General features: G+C 49.1%; 1 protein-coding gene across 3 annotated transcripts in view; it reads left to right on the top strand.

Annotated features, from left to right (window-relative positions):
- Positions 1 to 20936, top strand: part of LOC310836684 (complement C4-A-like) — a 73423-nt gene that overhangs the window by 29568 nt on the left and 22919 nt on the right. For all 3 annotated transcript variants that reach the window (XR_014560178.1, XM_083722371.1, XM_083722372.1), the window contains exons 15-25: positions 2336 to 2462; positions 4074 to 4145; positions 5515 to 5715; positions 6305 to 6416; positions 7459 to 7529; positions 9059 to 9198; positions 10251 to 10460; positions 12262 to 12313; positions 13780 to 13869; positions 14470 to 14673; positions 15236 to 15311. Coding sequence is in view for 2 of the 3 variants with exons in the window: in XM_083722371.1 (XP_083578497.1) it covers positions 2336 to 2462; positions 4074 to 4145; positions 5515 to 5715; positions 6305 to 6416; positions 7459 to 7529; positions 9059 to 9198; positions 10251 to 10460; positions 12262 to 12313; positions 13780 to 13869; positions 14470 to 14673; positions 15236 to 15311 (1355 nt within the window). In the remaining variant the exon portion in view is untranslated. The remainder of the gene's footprint in view (positions 1 to 2335; positions 2463 to 4073; positions 4146 to 5514; positions 5716 to 6304; positions 6417 to 7458; positions 7530 to 9058; positions 9199 to 10250; positions 10461 to 12261; positions 12314 to 13779; positions 13870 to 14469; positions 14674 to 15235; positions 15312 to 20936) is intronic.

The following is a 20936-nucleotide window of genomic DNA, read 5'->3' as shown; positions in this document are numbered from 1 at the left end:
CACCTACCCAGTAATGACAGCCGTGGGGGAGCCCAAACAGGTGACTTAATTAACTTACTCAGTTTGGTCCCTTTTATGACCAAATTCCTGTTTGCAAGCTCTTTTTATTACACTGTTTTACAGGTGTGTGTGTGTTTTTTTTTTAAGTAGCACCTCAGTTTTTACAATGCTGCTTTATTGGGGGTTTTTAAAATTGCACTTAGAGTTACGATCTGTAAACTTCTTTGAGGGTGGTTGCATGTGTGGGGTTTTTTTGTTTGTTTGTTTTACAACCATGCCGTTTTATCAGTTTTGATAAATAAATAAATAAACAAGCCTTTTAGGAACCCTTTTGAATAAATACGTACAGGCAGCGACCAGTTGAATGATGCACAATCCAAATGATGCACAATCACACATGTCACACATGTGCACATAGCTCCGAAACCAGATGAAGGTCCAAAACATAACCCCGATGCAAAATGAGGATTGCCTGTGCGTAGGTGAATTCTGCTACCACCCTCATGTCATAGCAGGGAAGAGCCATAGCTCAGTCGATAGAGCATCTGCTTTGCATGCAGACGGTCCCAGGTTCGATTCCTGGCATCTCTGGGTACAGCTAGGATAGGGTTACCAGATGTCCCCAGTTTCCGGGGACAGTGCCAGATTTGCAAATCTGTCCCTGGACAAATTCCGTCCCCGGAATGTCCCCAGAATTGCAAATCTGTTTCCGGGAAACGTGGCAGCGGCAGCCTTAGCAGCCCAGAGCCAGCCTGGTAGCACAGCTGGTTCTGGCTGGGTTCAGGAGCTGCTCACTGCTGCCGCCGCCACTGCCGAGGGGGAACCAGGGACGTCCGGCGGTACAGATCTCCTGCCCCCTTCTCCCTTTGTTTTGACAGATTGGGGGAGGCTTGAGAGTTGCAGGCAGGCAGCCGTTGCCCAGGAGGGGTGCAAGGCATGCGGTTTCTCTGCCAGGCAAGGTGCAAAGCCCCTCTTTCACACCCTGTGAAACATAAATGTGAAGAGTTTTTTTAAAAAAACGGGGAAACCCCACGACTCCCAAGCCTCCCCTGATTAGTCAAAACAAAGGGGGAAGGGGGAAGGAGATTGGGGGAGGCTCAGGAATCACGGGCAGGTGGCACGCCGTTGCCCAGTTTTTAAAAAACTCTGCGCATTTATGTTTCACGGGGTGCGAAAGAAGGGCTTTGCACCTTTATACAATATGCATGTCTGCTTGGGCCCAGGGTCTTTTGCCTCACCATCCCCACTACTGACTGACTCAGCTTCAAAAAAAAAAAAAAAGAGTCCCCGGATTCATTGAAAAAAATCTGGTGACCATAAGCGAGGAGAGACACTTGCCTGAAGCTCCTGAAAGCTGCTGCGGCTCAGTGTAGAGACATTCCTGAGAGATGGGCCTAGTGGTCTGACATGGTATAAGGTAGCTCTCTGTTTTCCTTATTTGCTCCTTCTAGCCTGCTTGTGGGCTTGTCTAACCAGAGGCACCTGGTTAGGCACTGTTGAAAACAGATTACAGTCTTGGATCCAGAACGCCTTCTTAGTCGAACGTTTTGGCTCCCAAACAATGCAGAAGCCAGCGCGGCTTCCGCGGCTTCAGATTGGCTGAAGGAGCTTCCTGCAGCCAATCGAAAGCCGCACCTTGCTTACTGAACGTTTCGGAAGTCGAACGGACTTCCGGAACAGATTCTGTTTGACTTCCGAGGTATGACTGTAGTGGCCAGTGGTGTAATCCAAGAAGGGTCATCTTATCTATTTATCAATATTTACATACAGTGGTACCTCGGGTTACAGACGTTCCAGGTTACAGATGCTTCAGGTTACAGTCTCCGCTAACCCAGAAATAGTACCTTGGGTTAAGAACTTTACTTCAGGATGAGAACAGAAACCGTGCGGTGGCGGCGGGGTGGCAATGGGAGCTCCCATTAGCTAAAGTGGTACCTCAGGTTAAGAACTGTTTCAGGTTAAGAACAGACCTCCTGAACGAATTAAGTTCTTAACCCAAGGTACCAGTGTACCTCACCAAACCTGTGAAATGCAAAATGTACATTAAAGGATATTAACTGATGTTATGTTAAAGGATGCCAGAGGCAAGTTTTCAAAATAAAATTAGGCACACTATAAAATAAAATCTCACATTAAAATACACACCAAATTTACAATGTCAGGTTAGGCTTGCTTAGACAAAAAAAGTTTTGAGCAGGCACGGAGACCAGGACAGCAAACGCACCTGCCCAGTGTCAGTGCTGCCGCCGCATTGAAGGACTGATTCTGTGCACGTTTGGATCATGTGCACTGTTGCACTGACCCATCTCTGTAATCCTCTCTTTCTGGAAAACAGGTCTTCCAGGCCATGGGAAGCTACGACCTGGGCTGCACGGCTGGCAGTGGGGAAAACACCCTCAGCGTTTTTGGGGATGCTGGTCTCTCCATTCGGGCTGGTGAGCTGATGAGCCCCCTCCGGAAAGGTGAGTTTGTTAGGAGGAGCAGAAAACAAGGATATGGTCAGAGAGGGGGTTTGGGGGAGCGGGGAGCATTGTTGACTGACGCACTTACATCTCATTTCTACCATTGCAACTTTTTCTTTCTTTTTTACATAATGTTTATTTGGTTTTACATATTTAAGTTTATATTCATACCACAACACCTCCGAAATGACAAGATTCCCTCCAATCTCTGGACTTCCCACCTTCCCCTTCGTGGGTTCTTTTACTAAACCTTTTCTACTACATCTTTTTTTAGATAAGCCAAGTTTTCTATAACTGCATTGCATCCATAGTTCTCGTTTCATTACAAGTGGTTTTGCAGCCCTGCTAATGTTTTCAGCTGCTTACAGTGGTCTTTAAGGAAAATTGCAAATTTCCCCCGTTCCATATGAAAGTTTTGGTCTTCCTGGTTGCGTGGCGAGTTTCCGAAACCCCCCCCCCTCCCATGTGGAAATAATGACACACGACACAATTATTAAGGTTAATGGGCTAAAAAAAGGCCACAACTTTCTTGGGTACAGGTGAACTCCAGCCCGTCTGCTCGAAGTCCGGGAAGGGTTAACCACCAGTAGGGGGAGTCCTGCTGAGGCACATCAACTAGGAGCTCTTCCGGGGTCACCGCTAGGGGGTGTGCCTTAGGCCCTCACCTCCCCAGGCTTCGGACAGGGCCACGCCCCCCCGGAATCCTTTATCGGACTACCCTTCAATATGTGGGGCAGGTGATGGCACTTCCTCCCCTCTTCCATCTACAGAACAATACCAATGCCTAACCGCCAATACCCAGAAAGTTGTGATGATTTGCTACGAGGTAAGCGAAAACCAAGTGTCTGGTGCCAATTTGCCAAGTGGAAAAATTCTTACCAGGCCCCTCAACAGCAACCAACCACGGTCCACAGCAAGGTCAAGGAACGAGAACCTTATAGGGCGGGAGGGTGAGAAAAGCAGGAACAGCTGACGGGCAACAAAGAGGAAGATCCCCGGCCGCGTCCTGCCTTAAATAGGGCAGGCCACGCCCCCCAAGCCAGCCAATTGGCTGGCCAGGGGATGATGCGGCTGGGAATCCCCCCAATCGCATGGGGCTGGCTTCTGCCTACCGCGCACGTGGGAGGAGCCATGACGTCCGCAACCCCACCTCCTCCTTAGGCAGAAGTGGCTTTCCTGAGCTTTCTGGTCAGTTTTGCCATTTGGGTATACAGTGGTACCTTGGGTTACATAAGCTTCAGGTTACACACTCCGCTAACCCAGAAATAGTGCTTCAGGTTAAGAATTTTGCTTCAGGATAAGAACAGAAATTGTGCTCTGGCAGCGCAGCGGCAGCAGGAGGCCCCATTAGCTAAAGTGGTGCTTCAGGTTAAGAACAGTTTCAGGTTAAGAACGGACCTCCAGAACAAATTAAGTACTTAACCCGAGGTACCACTGTAATCCAATAGCTTCATTTGCCATTCTTTTCTGGTAGGGACCTTATCTTCTTGCCATCTCTGAGCTAACAGCATCCGCGCAGCTGTCGTCGCATACATAAAAAGTCTTTTCTTCTCTCTTGGGATTTCGGCACCTACAATTCCGATTAGCACCTTGTTCTTTCTGTTCTTCTAGCACATGGGTGCAGCCCCGATGCTTCCCGGAAGAAGCGTTCACTGGAGTTCCACAAAGAGCTCCAGAAGAAGCGTAAGTGACACGAGGGAAGAGGGGTGATAACCCTGAGGGGGTGGGAAATGGAGGACGCCTCCAGGGCCGGCTCTACTTTGAGGCATAATGAAGCAGCTGCCTCAGGTGGCAGATGCAGGAGGGCAGGGAGTGGTGGCAAGGTGTCGGAGACAGAGCTGTGTGTCCCCCGTGTGGCCAGTCCTGTGCCCCAATGCCAGTCTATGCCCCTCAGGCGTGGCGGAGGTTGCTGCCCATTGTCAGCGCTGAAGTCAGATTCAACTGAGGCACACACTCTGACACCTTTGAAACACTCTACCTGGTTTTTTTTTAATCATGTGTTTGCTATTGTTTAGTCATTGTCCATTTATTTAGCCAAAGGGGCTCTCGGAGTCTTGCAGTCTAAAAAGACATGACACACGAGGAAAAAGAAAGGAGAGGGAGGAGGGAAAAGAAAGCACAAGTTTCTTAAAGTGACAATTGTTATAACAACCCAGTTAAGACCAGCAACTCCTTGCTGATGTCGTTGGTGGATCTGACACCCATCAGTCAGTCTGGCATCCGTCAGTCACAGCCACACACCCTTCCAAGATGACACACCCTTCTAAGATTGTACAATAATATCATAATTATGCAAGAATTCTAATTAGGGGTGCACTGATGTAGATCTCCATGTGTTGTCTTTCAGCTAGTTCTACTGTTTTCTGCGTTTGCAATCTGGGCAAATGGTTTGGAGGGCTTGTGCTTCCCGTCAAGTTCTGCTGTACGTAACAGAACTTGCACACCATTCTCTTGAAAATGAAGCACCATGTGTCTTTTCAGCATGGTGGCGCTGTGGTTTAAACCACAGAGCCAGGACTTGCCGATCAGAAGGTTGGCAGTTCGAATCCCCGCGACGGGGTGAGCTCCCGTTGCTCGGTCCCAGCTCCTGCCAACCTAGCAGTTCGAAAGCACATCAAAGTGCAAGTAGATAAATAGGTACCGCTCCGGCGGGAAGGTAAACAGTGTTTCCGTGCGCTGCTCTGGTTCGCCAGAAGCGGCTTAGTCATGCTGGCCACATGACCCGGAAGCTGTACGCTGGCTCCCTCGGCCAGTAAAGCGAGATGAGCGCCTCAACCCCAGAGTCGGCCACGACTGGACCTAATGGTCAGGGGTCCCTTTACCTTTACTTTTAAATGCTTAGCTTTGGAGCGCACAGATCAGTTCCTCCCTGGTTCTCTTCCCACGTACCACCCCTCTGTCCTTGCAATAATGCGAAAGAGGCCTGAACCTCACGGAAGGGAAAGTGGCTGCATTTATTTTGGTTTCTCTCTCTCCCGGCCCCCCAACCTCCTGGCGTTCCTTTCCCATCCACCCATTCATTCGCTTTTTGGTCCTCCTTTCCTCCCTGCAGTTTCCAAGTACCAAACCCCAGAGCTTCGGCGGTGTTGCCAGGGGGGCATGGTGCTGCTGCGCCAAAAGCTGACGTGTGAGGACCGTGCCAAGCGGATCCAGGGCCCAGGCTCCCAGCAGTGTTGCCAAGCCTTCCTTGATTGCTGCAAAGTTGCTGCTGGCCTACGGCGAAAATCCTGGGGATCCCACAGCCTTGGGCGGAGTGAGTCGAGAGATTGGGAGCCTCCAGTGCCAGATTTTGGGTGGCATGGGCAGTTCCCCCACACAAGGCACTGAACCGGGGGGGGGGGCATGCACAAAATTGAGAAAATTGATAACAGAGAAGACCCACTTGGGGGTTGCAAAATTGTGGCCTCGCTCAGGGTGCCATATTACAGTGGTACCTCGGGTTATATACGCTTCAGGTTACATACGCGTCAGGTTACAGACTGCTAACCCAGACATATTACCTCAGGTTAAGAACTTTGCTTCAGGATGAGAATAGAAATCGTGTGGTGGCAGTGGGAGACCCCATTAGCTAAAGTGGTGCTTCAGGTTAAGTACAGTTTCAGGTTAAGAACAGACCTCCAGAACGAATTAAGTTCTTAACCTGAGGTACCACTGTATCAAAGTTTTTCATAGGGGCAGATGGGGCTCATCCACCTGAGAAAGTAGCCCATCTAGGAGAAGGAAGACTGATCAAAACCTCTGCTGCCTTGTGAGATTTCTTCAGGAGAAGGGAAGGCAGAGAAGGGATACAAACTCTATCCCTCAGCCCAGCTCTCAACATGGAACCTCCTCTTTCCATGCAGCACAAACCCAGGAGCTGGAAGAGGACTTATTCGATGAGGAGTTCATTCAGTTGCGGAGCGTCTTCCCCGAGAGCTGGCTCTGGAAATCATTTGACGTGGAGCGGACCTTCACGTAAGTAGGTCAGAGAGCTGGGCCTCAAGGCATCCTGGGAACAGAAGGTAGGTAGACAGAAGACCAGGATCTGCTATTAGATCTCTGGGTGATTTGCAGTAGATCAGCAAAAAATTCTGACTCCCACGGAAGCTGTTGTGGCGTATAGTATGGATGCTGCAGCATCATCCCCCTTGATGCCTTGCCCCTCAAAACTTGCTGACATTGCAGAACTACAGTTCATTTTTTAATTTTTTTTAATGCTTTTCAGGGTTATACATTTCACTAATTTTACAAGCGTTTTATCCTTTCAAAACTTGACTTCCTTCCTCCTCTTTTTGCAGTTCCTTACATTTATTTTTAATATCTTCTGGACATCCAAATTAACTTAATTTGTTCATTTATTCATCTTCTTTAAATATATACTTATGAAACTGCAGGTCATTACAATAATCCCGCCAATGTTCTTATCTGTTTACAATTTATCTGTAAATACTCAATGAACCGTTTCCATTCTTTTTGTCTTTATTTCTTATTCTTCTGGTAAGTTTTGCCATTTCTGCATACTCCATTAGTTTATCTATCCATTCTTCCTTTGCTGGGACTTCTGCTTCTTTCCATTTTTGGGCGAGCAACATTTTTGCTGCTGTAGTTGCATACATGAATAAGTTGCTATTCAGTTTAGGTAGCTCTGTCCCTATAATTCCGAAAAGAATTTGAGGAAATTATAGCTCTTTTGCAGAGCTATAGTTCCTGGCGCCCTTTTACATGCTGTAGTTCCCAGGAATCTCCACGAGTAGAATAAGGTGTGGATGTGGCAGGTCTAAGATGACTGGGCTTGGTCATCTGAGGCTTGGTTCTTGAAATATACTCGGAGTTGAGAGTGGATTTCATGCTCTTTATTCAGCTCATAGTGGTGAGGAGGAATGGAAGTTCCCCCAGAATGTCTGCTTTAAATACAATATTTACACAATGGGCCCCACGTGATTGGCTTGCTCTTCCGCCATGTTGGTCCCTTCCTGCCTCTCACAGTATATTTAGGCCCCATTTCTGTCTCCCACAGGACAAACGTGATTCTTCCTGATTCCATCACCACCTGGGAGATCCAGGCTGTTAGCATGTCTAATACGAATGGTGAGCTGGGCGTTTATGTATTTCTTGGACCAAAACACTGTACTCTCTAGCTGCTGGTACCTTAAATACTCATTTATCCCTTTCAGGGTTTAATTCATCCATTTTCATTCAACTGACTACAGAAACACAGTATTTTAATATTCTTTTGGAAGCCGCCCAGAGTGGCTGGGGAGGCCCAGCCAGATGGGCGGGGTATAAATAATAAAATATTATTATTATTATTATTATTATTATTATTATTATTCCCAACCCATTCTGCCATGCCGCATAAGCTTATATTATTATTTACTGCTTTCTACAAATGGCATGTCTTCTCAAAGTAGTTCACAATCTGATATCAGCATACAATGAAATACTTTAAAAATATATATATAACTGAACAAAACAGCATTGCAAACAGTAGTAAACACCCGAAAGCCGGCATTATGCCAGCAAAATATAGAAAAACTATCCAAATCGATCCAAAATAGTAATCATGCTGCTCAAATCTCTTTAATTAACTGAAGGTTTCAGCAAAGAAATGAATCTTTAAGGCCTTTTTAAAAGCCACAATTCTCAGGGCCTGCCAGATGTCCAATGAAATTGCCTTCAGCCACCACCAAAAAGGTCCCGCGTTTGTGTGCTCACCAGTCTCACCTCCTTGATCAACAGGCACCTCAGTAAAGCTTCAGAGGTGCATTTTTAGGTGTACATGGCATCGCACGTGGCACAAATTGAACACATTCATACGGGGTGGCAGCCAATGGCAGGCAAGTAGGGCTTGTGCCCTTGAATTCTGTGGGTAGAGTGAGTTATCCAGGAGAAGGCTTGGCACCTTCATTATACAGCTTTTGGCGAATGTGGAAGGCACACCTCTTTACCTTGAGGTGTATATTTTTAGAACCTACCTAAATAATCATAAAAATAATTTATTATTTATACCCCGCCTATCTGGGCAGCTCGCAACAGAATATTAATAATAATAAAAAGAGATAAAACATCAGACATTAAAAACTTCCCTAAACAGGGCTGCCTTCAGATGTCTTCTAAAAGTCAGATAGTTGTTTATTTCCTTGACATCTGATGGGAGGGCGTTCCACAAGGTGGGTGCCACTACCAAGAAGGCCCTCTGCCTGGTTCCAGGTACCTTACTTCTTGCAGTGAGGAAACCTCCGGAAGGACTTCAGTGTCCAGGCTGAATGATGGGGGTGGAGACGCTCCTTCAGGTATACTGGTCCGAGGCCATTTAGGGCTCTAAAGGTCAGCACCAACATTGTGCTCGGAATATATACACCTTAGGGTCCCAGTGAGAGCAATTAATAATAAGGACAATGATAAAATATCTGTCCCAGGGACCTGCCAGCAAAAATGGCAGCTTTCAGCTCAGTTCTGGAAGTCAGTGTTGCCGTTCTGATCTTTTCTTAATCCCGTGTCTCCTGCAAAAAAATACAACCAGGAAATGTCATTCCCCCCCGGTTATCCGACTGCCCATATTTCCCTCCCTCCCTCCCTCCTCCTTCACTTGGGCTCATTCGTTCTCGTTCTCTCAGGCATCTGCGTCTCAGAACCCGTTCGAGTCAGAGTCTTCCAGAACTTCCACATCTCTCTCCGGCTGCCCTACTCAGTGAAGCAGTTTGAACAGATCGAGCTTCAGCCGGTTCTCTACAACTACCAGCCTGAGTCCATCAGCGTAAGCAAAGCTCCCACAATCTCCTCTCCCTTCCGCTGATCCTGTGCCTACACAGGTCACCTGCTTTGAGTGCAGAACGCCCCTCGTTCACTGCCTGGCACCTCTGCTAGGGACCGTGACCATACCCTGTCTGGAAACCCAGGAGAACTGCTGCCAGACAGTGCAGACAACACTGAGGTGACCTGGCAGCTTCCTATGCGAGTCCCTGGGAACTGCTGTCAGCCCAAAAAAGCCAAGGCAAGCGACATGAGGCAGGAACAGAAAGTGTGGAGCTGGTTCCACAGAAGAATTCTGGGCAGGCATTGCAATGAAGTAGCTGGAGAGGGCAAATAAGAAAGGCTTGTGGCTGATAAGCATGGGGGCAGATGGATCGCTGCCCCACCAACCTCCGCTTGCTCCCGCCTACCTGCCTTCTTACTTTCAACCAATCAGGAGGCGGCACTGCCTGTCATTGGCTGTGGTTCGTTTTATTTATATATATCATCCCGCCGTTGCCTGTGGCCAAAATAGGCATTGCAGGTTTTCAAAACAGTACTGAAACTTGCGAAACCTGTTTACCAGAAAGGAAAGCAGGCCGTGCACACACACCTTTCAGAATCTATATTTGAAAAAATAAAATAAACTCCACCTGTGTATCCACGGTCTATTCAATTACCGTATTTTTTGCTCTATAAGACTCACTTTTTCCCTCCTAAAAAGTAAGGGGAAATGTGTGTGCGTCTTATGGAGCGAATGCAGGCTGCGCAGCTATCCCAGAAGCCAGAACAGCAAGAGGGATTGCTGCTTTCACTGCGCAGCGATCCCTCTTGCTGTTCTGGCTTCTGAGATTCAGAATATATTTTTTCTTGTTTTCCTCCTCCAAAAACTAGGTGCCTCTTGTGGTCTCATGCATCTTATAAAGTAAAAAATACGGTAATTTTTACTTGGAGAAAACCCGCCGAAAAGCAAGGCGTGTCAGTTTCAGCAGGTCAGCCCTGAGTAAAAAAACTCAGTTGAATGCTGCTTGATCGGATTCTTCTGCCTCCTGATTCTTTCTTTTGTCCCCTTTCTAGGTGTCAGTATACCTGGAGCCCCATGACGGCCTCTGCTCTCCTGCCACTGTAGGCCCAGCACGGAAGCAGCGGGTGGAGGTGCCCGGGAACTCTGCGGTCCCCATCCCCTTCGTGTTGGTTCCCATGGGAGCGGCCGACATCCCCATCACGGTCGTCGCCCTTGGTGGCTTTGGGGGAGGGGACAAAGTCTCCAAGAAACTGAGGGTTGAGGTAAGAGGCCTTTCATCGCAGGGAATGTTTTTCCGCTCCTAAGACCACCACCACTCTGGGCCCACCTTCTTCTTCTTCTCCTTCTCCTCCTCCTCCTCCTCCTCCTTCTTCTCCTTCTTTGGTGATCACTCGTAGCCGAGTAAGATCGTCTTCCATAAACACTGTTTTAACAGTGAGTCTGTAAGTGACTGTGGAGGCCGATTCTGGATCCACACATCCTTCCACAGTGGGGACATTGGTTTCCGGGCAGGAGTTGATCATGGATTTGCCCAGTGTGCCTTCCTCTTAGCACGTTTCTCCCTTACGTCCAGAGTTTGAGTGTCTTCAAAGCCCACTTACAGATAGGTAGCTGTGTTGGTCTGCCATAGTGTGTATCTGAAGAAGTGTGCATGCACACGAAAGCTCATACCAAGAACTAACTTAGTTGCTCTTTAAGGTGCTACTGGAAGGAATTTTTTTTTGTTTTTGTTCAAAGCCCACGACACCTTTGGTAAAGGCTGTTCTCCAATTGCAGCGCTCACAGGCCAGTGTTTCCCAGTTGTTGTTGTTTATACTACATTTTTTAAGATTTGTCTTGAGACAGCCTTTAAACCTCTTTTGTTGACCACCAGCATTACGCGTTCCATTTTTAAGTTTGGAATAGAATAGTTGCTTTGGAAGTAGATAACCAGGCTTCTGCACAACAAGACCAGTCCAATGAAGTTGATGTTGAAGAATCATTACACTTTCAATTTTTAAGTTTGGAATAGAGTAGTTGCAATATTATTATTTATACCTCCACCCACCTGGGTTTCCCCAGCCACTCTGGGTGGCTTCCAACAAAGTATTAAAAATACAATAAAACACCAGACATTAAAAACTTCCTTCAACAGGGCTGCCTTCAGATGTTTTCTAAAAGTCACATAGTTGTTTATTTCCTTGACATCTGATGGGAGGGCGTTCCACAGGGCGGGCTTTCCAAGGAACTTAATGGCTAGGCAAGGATTCAAAGCTGGATTTTCCACGCTGGAGACCAGCCAGCTGCCCCACTCTGGCTCTTATGGTGACATGCACCCAAGTCTTCTTCATTTTTTGATAATTTTATTAGTTTTCGATTACAATCGAATAATAGCCTCATTATAACAATACCCATTTATAATACAATTCCAATAGTTCAAAAACCTAATTATATAATTTAGATAAGGTGGTCCCCCATGTGCTAGAATTGATGGCTTGATTATTTGCTTTATTTCTGCGTTCCAAAATCTTATTTAATTTCCATTACATTCCGGTCAAAATAATAATAACCCCTTATTCAGCAACTGCAATATTAATAACTTCTATTTGTGTTAACAAGTTAAATGATTTATAAAACTACAAGTGAGGAACTCAAACTATATCCTTGTTCTTCCTGTGTGTGGCAATTATTCTTTCTGTGGTATTTCTTCCTGTCCTCATAAGATGTTATGTCCTTCTTTCCCCCTGTTGTTGCTGTTATCCATCATGTCTTGGGCGAAGCTGATATCCCATGGTTGTTTCAGAAATTTCTCCATTTCTCTGTTGTTTAGCAACTTTAACAACAGCTGCAAAAATCCCTACGTCCCAGTGAATAACCTGTTTTCACAATTTCCCCTCTCAGCCTAGGAAGAGGAGTCGTCTGTTGAATTGCAGATGACTCAATAATGAACCTTATCAGTTGCTTGGCAAGTTCACAGACTCCTTTCACTCTTCTGTCCAACTGAAGATAAATGAACAATTATACTTCCAATTAAATTAAATTCCAGGTCCTCTTAGCGTTATTCCAATTCTTCTTCATTTGCAGAAAGAGGGTGCCGTCCAGGTGGAAGAATATTCTGTTTCCCTGGATAGTAAAGGTAGGAGACTTGAACGCAGACCTGAAACCCAGTTCCTGAGGGTGGGTGATGCAGAAACAACTCTTGGCATTTAAATACGGAACACGCATACATACACCACACCCAAAGCATTACATGGGTTATTTCCCCCTGTCACCCATAGGTTGATAGCAGGTGAGCATCCTTTAAAAAAATGGAGATGGTAAAAAGAAACCCCCGACCTCAAAAGAGAAGTCAGATAAGGAGGGGGCACCTGAGACCCTCCAGATGTGCCCCCCCCCCGCCAGCATGGCTAGTATTCAAGAGTCCCTTCCAGCATTGATTATATTTCTTGCACTTGTGGTTTGGAAGATGGGAGCTTGTGAGCAGAGAGCTTGCACTCTTGCCTGCCTCTATTTGGAGAGTAGAATACGCAGTATAATAGTAATAATAATAAACTTTTATTTATACCCTGCCCTTCCCGGTTCAAAAACCGGGTTCAGGGTGGCTAACAAATTTAAATCACTTAATTATAAAAACAGCATAAAATAAGGTATAAAAACATGATTAACAATAAAAATCAAAAATCAATTTAGGGGAAATAAGTATTAGATAATCCCCAGGGCTAGCTGGCTGAATTGGTCCTACTTGGGCCAGCGAGGAGACCAGGGAAGAATTAGCTGTGGGGTCTCAGAGCGGATGATCTTCATAAAAGGGGAGGGGGAGGGAAGAGAAGGGAAATAAAAGATCAGGCTGAATTCAAATTAAAGGGCAGGTGGCATAGCTCTGTCTTACAGGCCTGACGGAAGGAGGTTAAATCCTGAAGGGCACTAGTCTCATGGGACAGAGCATTCCACCAGGTCGGAGCCATCACTGAAAAGGCCCTGGCCCTGGTGGAGGATAGTCTGACTTCCTTAGGGCCTGGGACCTCTAAACTATGGTTATTCATGGACCTTAAGGTCCTCTGTGGGGGCATATCAGGAGAGGCGGTCCCATAGGTAGGAGGGCTCTAAGCCACAAAGGGCTTAGGTGTATAGTGTATCGTGGCAATCTCCCAAATTATTATGATTTATTACATCTAGGATCATCCAAATGCTTGGCCGTTGGAAAGGAAAGGATTAGAGAGCAACAGAGACGTCTTGTGAGCTAGAACAGGAGGAGTGTCACTGTTCCATTATACCCAAAATGCATCTGGGTTTGCCACTGTCAGAACAGGGTGCTACATTATGATGGGCCCATGGCCTGATCCTGCTACAGAGCTCTTCTCACATTCTTTACGTACAGGAACTTAGCTGCTGTAAGGAAATTTCAAACAGGCTTTTTGGGGAGGCTGCCTGATGTTTCCAGGAAGTATACAGACCATAATAGTCTGGGCTGGCCAAGGGGGGAGGCTGTGAATCCCAGATCCCTAAATTCTTCAGAAGAGCTGCAGAAGCTGTTGGCTTGCAGTGGTGAGGAGCTAAATGTTTTTCATTCTCCCCCCCTCCCCCCCCCCCCGTTCGAGACAGATGGGCGCACCAGAACGGTGGAGATTTCAGGCGAGATTCCCTCCAACGCCATTCCCGGCAGCGACTTCAAGATGAGCGTCCGTTTGACAGGTGCAAGAAACAAGCCAGAGAGGGAATAATAGAATTGTAGAGTTGGAAGCCCTTGCAATGCAGGAATCTTGATTCCAAACCTTTCTTTAGCTTCACTTGTTCTCCAGCTGGCAGTTAAAAGATTTCCAGATTGTAGTGGCACACTGGCATGGCAGACTTAAACCGGTTTGGATCAAGCAAGCAGGGGACGCTATGGGTCTCCAACAGAGATTTATCAGCACCTTAAACAAACTAATAATAATAATAATAATACCTATTTTTCTGTTTGTTAAGGGAGACCCCTGTTCCCCTCCCAGAGCTACAATTCATAGCATGGCTTAACAATCAATTCCTCTTCACAGGGAAATTTGGGAGGGCAATAGTCTCCTTTAGCAAACTGCACCTCCCACAATCCTTTGCAGGAAGCCATGACAGTTCAAGGTGGTGCCACAGTGCTTTAAATGGACTGTGTTGCTGTGGCCCGGGCCTTGTGCAAACATTGTTTTAAAAGCATAGAAGTTGGCCGGGGTTGTGGTAGGGGGAAGATGGGAAATAGTTTTGTTGTTTTCCCTCGCTGGCCCGTGCCATGTTCTGAACCATTGTTTTGCCTTGGGCCTCCAGGCTCAGTGCCTGCTGACGTCCTTCAGAGCTCCCTGACCCCGGACGGCCTCTCGTCTCTGCTGAGGGTTCCCCAGGGATGCGGGGAGCAAACCATGGTCCTGCTGGCCCCCGGAGCCTATGCCATGCAGTACCTGGACAAGACAGAGCAGTGGCTGCACCTGAAACCAGAGAGCAAGGAAAAAGCACTGGAAAACCTTCGTTCAGGTGATGGGCCATGATGCATGCTGGGAGACACAAAGGGGATGCGCTGAGCTGTATTGACTTACAAATTACTGCACACGCCCCGGTAATTTACACACCTGCAATTTTCACCAGGAAAAGCATACTATAAAATTACTGTATATATAAACAGACTGGCCACGTTCATCCTTAGCTAACAGCTCAGTAGCACAAAGAGGTAGCAGCACTGATTGGCTGGTGCCTATGCCGCCACAACACCACCTCCCCATCCTGCCTTGCAGTCCATCTCCATGTGCCAATTGGAGCAGGCCAATTTGGGAGGTGGGGGCAGGGAAGTAGGAGGACCATTTGGCCTTGGCCTCAAGCTCAGAGAGACTTCAAAGAGCATGGATCAGCTGAGGATCTCCCACTCCATTCATTCATTTTAAGGATCTGCCTTCACTCACGCAGGGCCCCTGAAGGATCCTGGCCTGTTTCTTCCGTTACCCCTATGCCGCCAAAACTAAAACTAAAACGAGGATGTTTTGCAGAGAGGAAGCAAAGCAGCCATGATAGATGTGGGATTCTCTTGCCTTTTGCACTGCAGGCTATGAGCGGATCCTCACCTTCCGGAAGTCAGATGGATCCTACGGAGCTTGGATCACCCACCCCAGCAGTGTCTGGTGAGACTCAGCGCTGCGAAGGAGGCGGGAGGAGAGGTTCTGGGTGCGAGTATTGGGATGGTGCCAAACTAGACCTGCTTAATCAATCTTTATCCCAATCCCCTTGCACTGATTGGTTAGGCCATATCTGGTCTCCATTTGGCCTTGGCTCTGTCTGTTTATGGCAGTGAGCATTTGTCCTGCATTCTGCTTCCTGTGCAAGGTGTTATACGTGTCTTCCCATTATTCACCCCCTCATCCCTTTGTTTTCAAGGCCTTTCCGTGTCATTTTTCAAATCACAAAGAAGTCCAGTTCTTTTTTTTTAGGCCTGCCCTGTTGCTCAGATATTAATAATAATAATAATAATAATAATAATAATAATAATAATAATAATTTATTTATACCCCGCCCATCTAGTTGGGTTTCCCCAGCCACTCTGGGCGACTTCCAACCAAAAATTAAAAACAAAACAGACATTAAAAACTTCCCTAAACAGGGCTGCCTTCAGATGTCTTCTAGAAGTCAGATAGTTGTTTATTTCCTTGACATCTGATGGAAGGGCGTTCCACAGGACGGACGCCACTACTGAGAAGGCCCTCTGCCTGGTTCCCTGTAACCTTGCTTCTCGCAATGAGGGAACCACCAGAAGGCCCTCGGAGCTGGACCTCAGTGTCCAGGCTGAACGATGGGGGTGGGGACGCTCCTTCAGGTATACTTGACCAAGGCCGTTCTTCTCTTTGACATCTGGTGGGAGGGCGTTCCACAGGGTGGGCGCCACTACCAAGAAGGCCCTCTGCCTGGTTCCCTGTAACTTGGCTTCTCGCGGTGAGGGAACCGCTAGAAGGTCCTCGGAGCTGGACCTCAGTGACCGGGCTGAACGATGGGGGTGGAGATGCTCCTTCAGGTATACTGGACCGAGGCCGTTTAGGGCTTTAAAGGTCAGCACCAACACTTTGAATTGTGTTCGGAAACGTATTGGGAACCAATGTAGGTCTTTCAAGACCGGTGTTATGTGGTCGCTCCCAGTCAGATAGTTGGTTATCTCTTTGACATCTGATGGGAGGGCATTCCACAGGGCAGAAGGCCCTCAGCACTGGACCTCAGCGATGGGGGTGGAGATGCTCCTTCAATTATACTGGAAAGGAAGTGGTCTGGCAGCCCCCAAGCACTTGTAGGCACAAACCGTATTGTCATACATGTGGGTAAAATAATTTATTGTTAACGTTAGGATTTTGATTAATTGGGATATGGATGAAAGTGTAAAACTATGCCAGACAGGGAATTCAGGGAAATCCTGGGCTGGCTTATGCAAACCAATCTGGCCGCCTGTGGGGAGAAGAAGAGTTACAGAAAGGCGTTGAAGGGCCTTTGAGGTGAGGAATCCTTTAGCATCCTGTTACCAAGGTGATGGAGTGTGTGTTTGAGGGGACAGGAAAAAGGAGGTTTGAAGCAAGGGTTTCTAGGAGTAAGCAGGGCTGAGATCCATCTTGGTGAGAAGAGGCAAGGTTGCCTCCAATGCTTTTTGGGCCATGCCATAAAATCTGGACTCCCTCTGTGCAGACTGAAGGTGTAAATAGGCAAATGAGCCCTATTTCTCAAAGCACTACAGTCTCCGCTGTGTCTTCTATTCTCCAAAGGGACACAAACCCTGTGTGTGTGCCTGGGACGCCATGGGCTCTTGCCACCGCTTGCATAGCTGTCAACATTTCCCTTTTTTAAAGGGAATGAAATATACTCAGAGTCGCAAAGTGATTTCATGCTCTTTATTCAGCTCATAGTGGTGAGGAGGAATGAATGTCCCCTCAAGGTATCTGCTTTATATACATTATTTACACAATGGGCTGCACATGATTGGCTAATTCCGGAATTCTACTGTAAGCCAATCAGGTTGTGGATTCACTTAAATCTGGAGCATGATTGGGTGGTTCCTGCCAACCAATCATACTGCTGCATTGTTCTAGGACCAATCCGACTGCTGCATTCTGAATCCTATTGTTCTAGGACCAATCAGACTGCTGCCTTTTGGATCCTATTGTTCTAGGACCAATCAGACTGCTGCAGTTTGGATCCTATTCGACTCAGTACATAACACCCCTCCCCTCTAAGTTCCAGTCCTGCCCGGGAGGTCGCATTCATAGTCCTCAAGGTACGCTGGCGGCCTACGTGTCCGTTGCGGCCTGTGGTGTTCCCTGGTCCGGTGTTCAGGTTCTGGCTCGTGTTCCAAGGATGCTGGCTGTGATGGGGCTGTTTGGTCTGGCGCAACCGGCTCGCTCAGTCGTGGTTCTGGTTCCGGTGTCCTTTCGGCCTCACGGGTCCTCTCTGTATTTACTGATTCTGCCTCTCCTGCTGGCCCCTGCTGCTCTATGGGCCTCACTGCCCCACTGTTCCCTTGGGACTCCTCTGCCCTTTCCTCCTCCTGGCTTTCTCCCGGGAATCGTCGCCGTATCTGGTCGCAGTGGCGGCGCCAGCATTGCCCTCCATCCGTTAGCACCTCGTACGACACAGGGCCAGTGACCCTGGTGACTGTGGCGGGTACCCATGCTGGGCCTGCCCCAAAATTCTTTGCGTACACTGGGTCCTGGGCCTCGAAGGTCCGGGGGTTCCTGCCTTCCCCTACCACTACCTCATCCTGAGCTCTATCGGGGTGAAGGCGGTCCAATCTGATTGCAAGGCGCCGACCCATTAGTAGTTCAGCGGGGCTCCGGCCAGTCGTTGAGCTGGGGGTGCTGTGCTGTGCTAGGAGGAATGTGGCAAGGCGGTACTCCCAATCCCCTTGCGTCATGCGGCGAAGGGTGTCCTTGGTGGTCCGCACCATGCGTTCTGCTTGGCCATTGGTGGCAGGGTGGAATGGTGCCGAACGGATGTGGCGGATGGCGTTCTGCGCTGTGAAGGTTTGGAATTCTCCTGACGTAAATGCAGTCCCGTTGTCTGAGACGAGAGTGTCAGGGAGCCCGTGGGTTGCAAACAGCCTGCGTAGTACCCGGATGGCTGCGGACGTAGAAGTGGACGGTACCAGTGCGACTTCCAGCCATTTGGTGTAGGAGTCCACCACTATGAAGAATGTTTTCCCCTGAAAGGGGCCAGCGAAGTCCACATGCAGGCGTGACCATGGTGCTCGGGCGGACTCCCAGGACTGGACTGGGGCCCTTGGGGGATCTGGGCGGGATTCTTGGCAGGCCTGGCAGTGTTTGACCCAGGCCTCTATCTCTCCGTCGATCCCCGGCCACCACACATAACTCCTGGCAAGGGCCTTCATTCTTACTACCCCTGGGTGTGTCTCATGTAGGGCTGTGAGGACCCTTTTGCGGAGGGGCTGGGGAACAACGACCCTGCTTCCCCATAAAAGGCACCCCTTGTGGGCCGACAGTTCATGTTTGCGGGTTGTGTAGCCAGCGAATTCTGGCCCAGGCCTGCTGCTGGGCCATCCCCTCCACACCCAGTCCAGGACCCGGGAGATGACCCTATCTTTCTTGGAGTGGTGTGCCACTTCTTGTGCCTGAATGGGGCGGTCGGGAAGCAGCTCCAGGCTCATAACCTCTTGTGCAGGTGCTGGGTCGGGGCCTGTTTCCGGTAGTGGTAGCCTGCTGAGGGCGTCCGCATGGCCCATCGCCTTCCCCGGGCGGTGAATCAGCGCATACTGGTAGCTGGCAAGGAAAATTGACCACCTGAGGACACGAGGAGACAGCACTTGGGGGGTCTGCTTTTCGGGGGCAAACAAGCCAAGCAACGGTTTGTGGTCAGTCACCACGGTGAAGGGCCGCCCGTACAAGAAATCATGGAATTTTTTTACTCCCTTCACAATTGCCAGACCCTCCTTGTCGATTTGTGAGTAGTTCCGCTCGGTTGCGTTGAGTGTCTGGGAAAAGTATGCCACCGGTACCTCTCTCCCATCCGGGAGTTGGTGTCCCAGGACAGCGCCAATGCCATAGGGTGAGACGTCGCATGCTAGCACCACCGGCAGCCTCTCGTCAAAGTGTGCCAAGACCGAGTTTGAGACAAGCAAGTCCTTGACTGCCTGGAATGCGGCCTCCTGGCGCTGGCCCCACACCCAAGGGGCCCGCTTGTCCAGGAGTCTGTGTAGGGGCTCCGCTACCGCCGCCTTGTGGGGAAGGAAGGAATGGTAAAAGTTCAATAGTCCCAAGAAGGCCTGAAGTTCAGTCTTGCTCTTGGGTGCTGGGGCATCACAAATGGCCCGTACCTTGTCCCCAGTCGGGTGGACCCCTTCTGCGTCCACCATAAATCCCAGAAAGTCCACCTGAGGCACTCCTAGTAGACATTTTTCCCGCTTCACCTTGAGACCCGCTGTCTGGAAACGGTGCAGAACGGTGCGGAGGCGGTCCTCAAACTCCTCTGGTGTGGGCCCGGCAATCAACACATCATCGAAGAAGGGGGTGACGCCAGGAATCCCTTTAAGGAGCGAGTCCATTAGATTCTGGAATATGCCTGGTGCCACGCTGACACCGAATTGCAGCCGCTTTACCCTGAACGCTCCTCTGTGCGTCACAATCGTCTGTGCCTCTGCTGTGGCCTCATCTACTGGCAGCTGTTGATATGCTTGGGCCAAGTCCAGCTTGCCAAAAATTTTCGACCCAGCCAGGGTAGCAAGGACATGGCTGACCACTGGCACTGGGTATGCATGGGCCGTGAGGGCCTTGTTTATAGTACATTTGTAGTCTGCGCAGATGCGGACCGAACCATTAGGCTTGACGGGTGTGACGATTGGGGTTTCCCAGGGGGCATTAGGCACCGGCTCCAGCACTCCTTGCTCCACTAGCCGGTCCAATTCCTCGTCTATACGTGGTTTCAGGGCAAACGGGACCCGGCGGGCCTTGAGCCTGACTGGTCGTACTGCGGGGTCAAGCTGTAGAGCAATGGGGGGGCCCGTATACTGTCCCAATTTCCCATCGAAAACCCCTGGAAATTCCTTGCATATAGCGTCCACATCCACTTGTAAGGTAGTGTGGTTCACTCCGGTGATGGCTAGTCCCAGTGGTCCAAACCATGCCAATCCCAGTAAGCTAATGTAGGGGCCCTTGACCACAAGCAAGTCCAGTTGCCGCGTCCGCCCTCGGTATTGCACCCTGAAGGTCCCCACCCCCATTGTGGGGACCTTACATTTCTGGAAGTCCCGGAGGGTGAATGGGGCCGGCCTGAGTTTGGGACCCCCAGTAGGACACAGTTTCCTTAAGGTCCTTGCCGAGATTATGGATAGATTTGAACCCGTGTCAAGCTCCATGCGGCATGGGGCCCCCTCTATCCGTACCTCTACATAAATTTTCTCTATGTTGGGGTAGGGCAACTGGTATACCTGGAAGTCCCTGAGCTCCGTCGAGTTGCCTTGGTGCGTTGGGCCCCGGGACCTGGGGCTCTTGGATTGGTCATCTGATGCCTGGCGTCGGGTGGGCCGAGCCCGACACACCCGGGCGATGTGTCCCAATTTTCTGCACTGCCTGCACTCTGCATTGCGGAAACGGCAGGTCCTCCTCTCGTGAGTTTCCCCGCAGCTTGCGCAGTTCCCTCCTTCTCGTCGAGGCAGCTGTGGTATATGGGCTGCTTGAGTGCGCTGCTGTACTCGGTGCACCTCCTCCCTGTCAGATCCTGAGTCGTCAGTGAGGTCTTCGTGGTGGACCCTCGGTTGGGATGGC

The sequence above is a fragment of the Podarcis gaigeae genome (genome assembly GCF_964106915.1).
Source record: "Podarcis gaigeae genome assembly, chromosome: 2".
Lineage (NCBI taxonomy): Eukaryota > Metazoa > Chordata > Lepidosauria > Squamata > Lacertidae > Podarcis > Podarcis gaigeae.
This window is presented reverse-complemented; position numbering and strand designations above follow the sequence as displayed.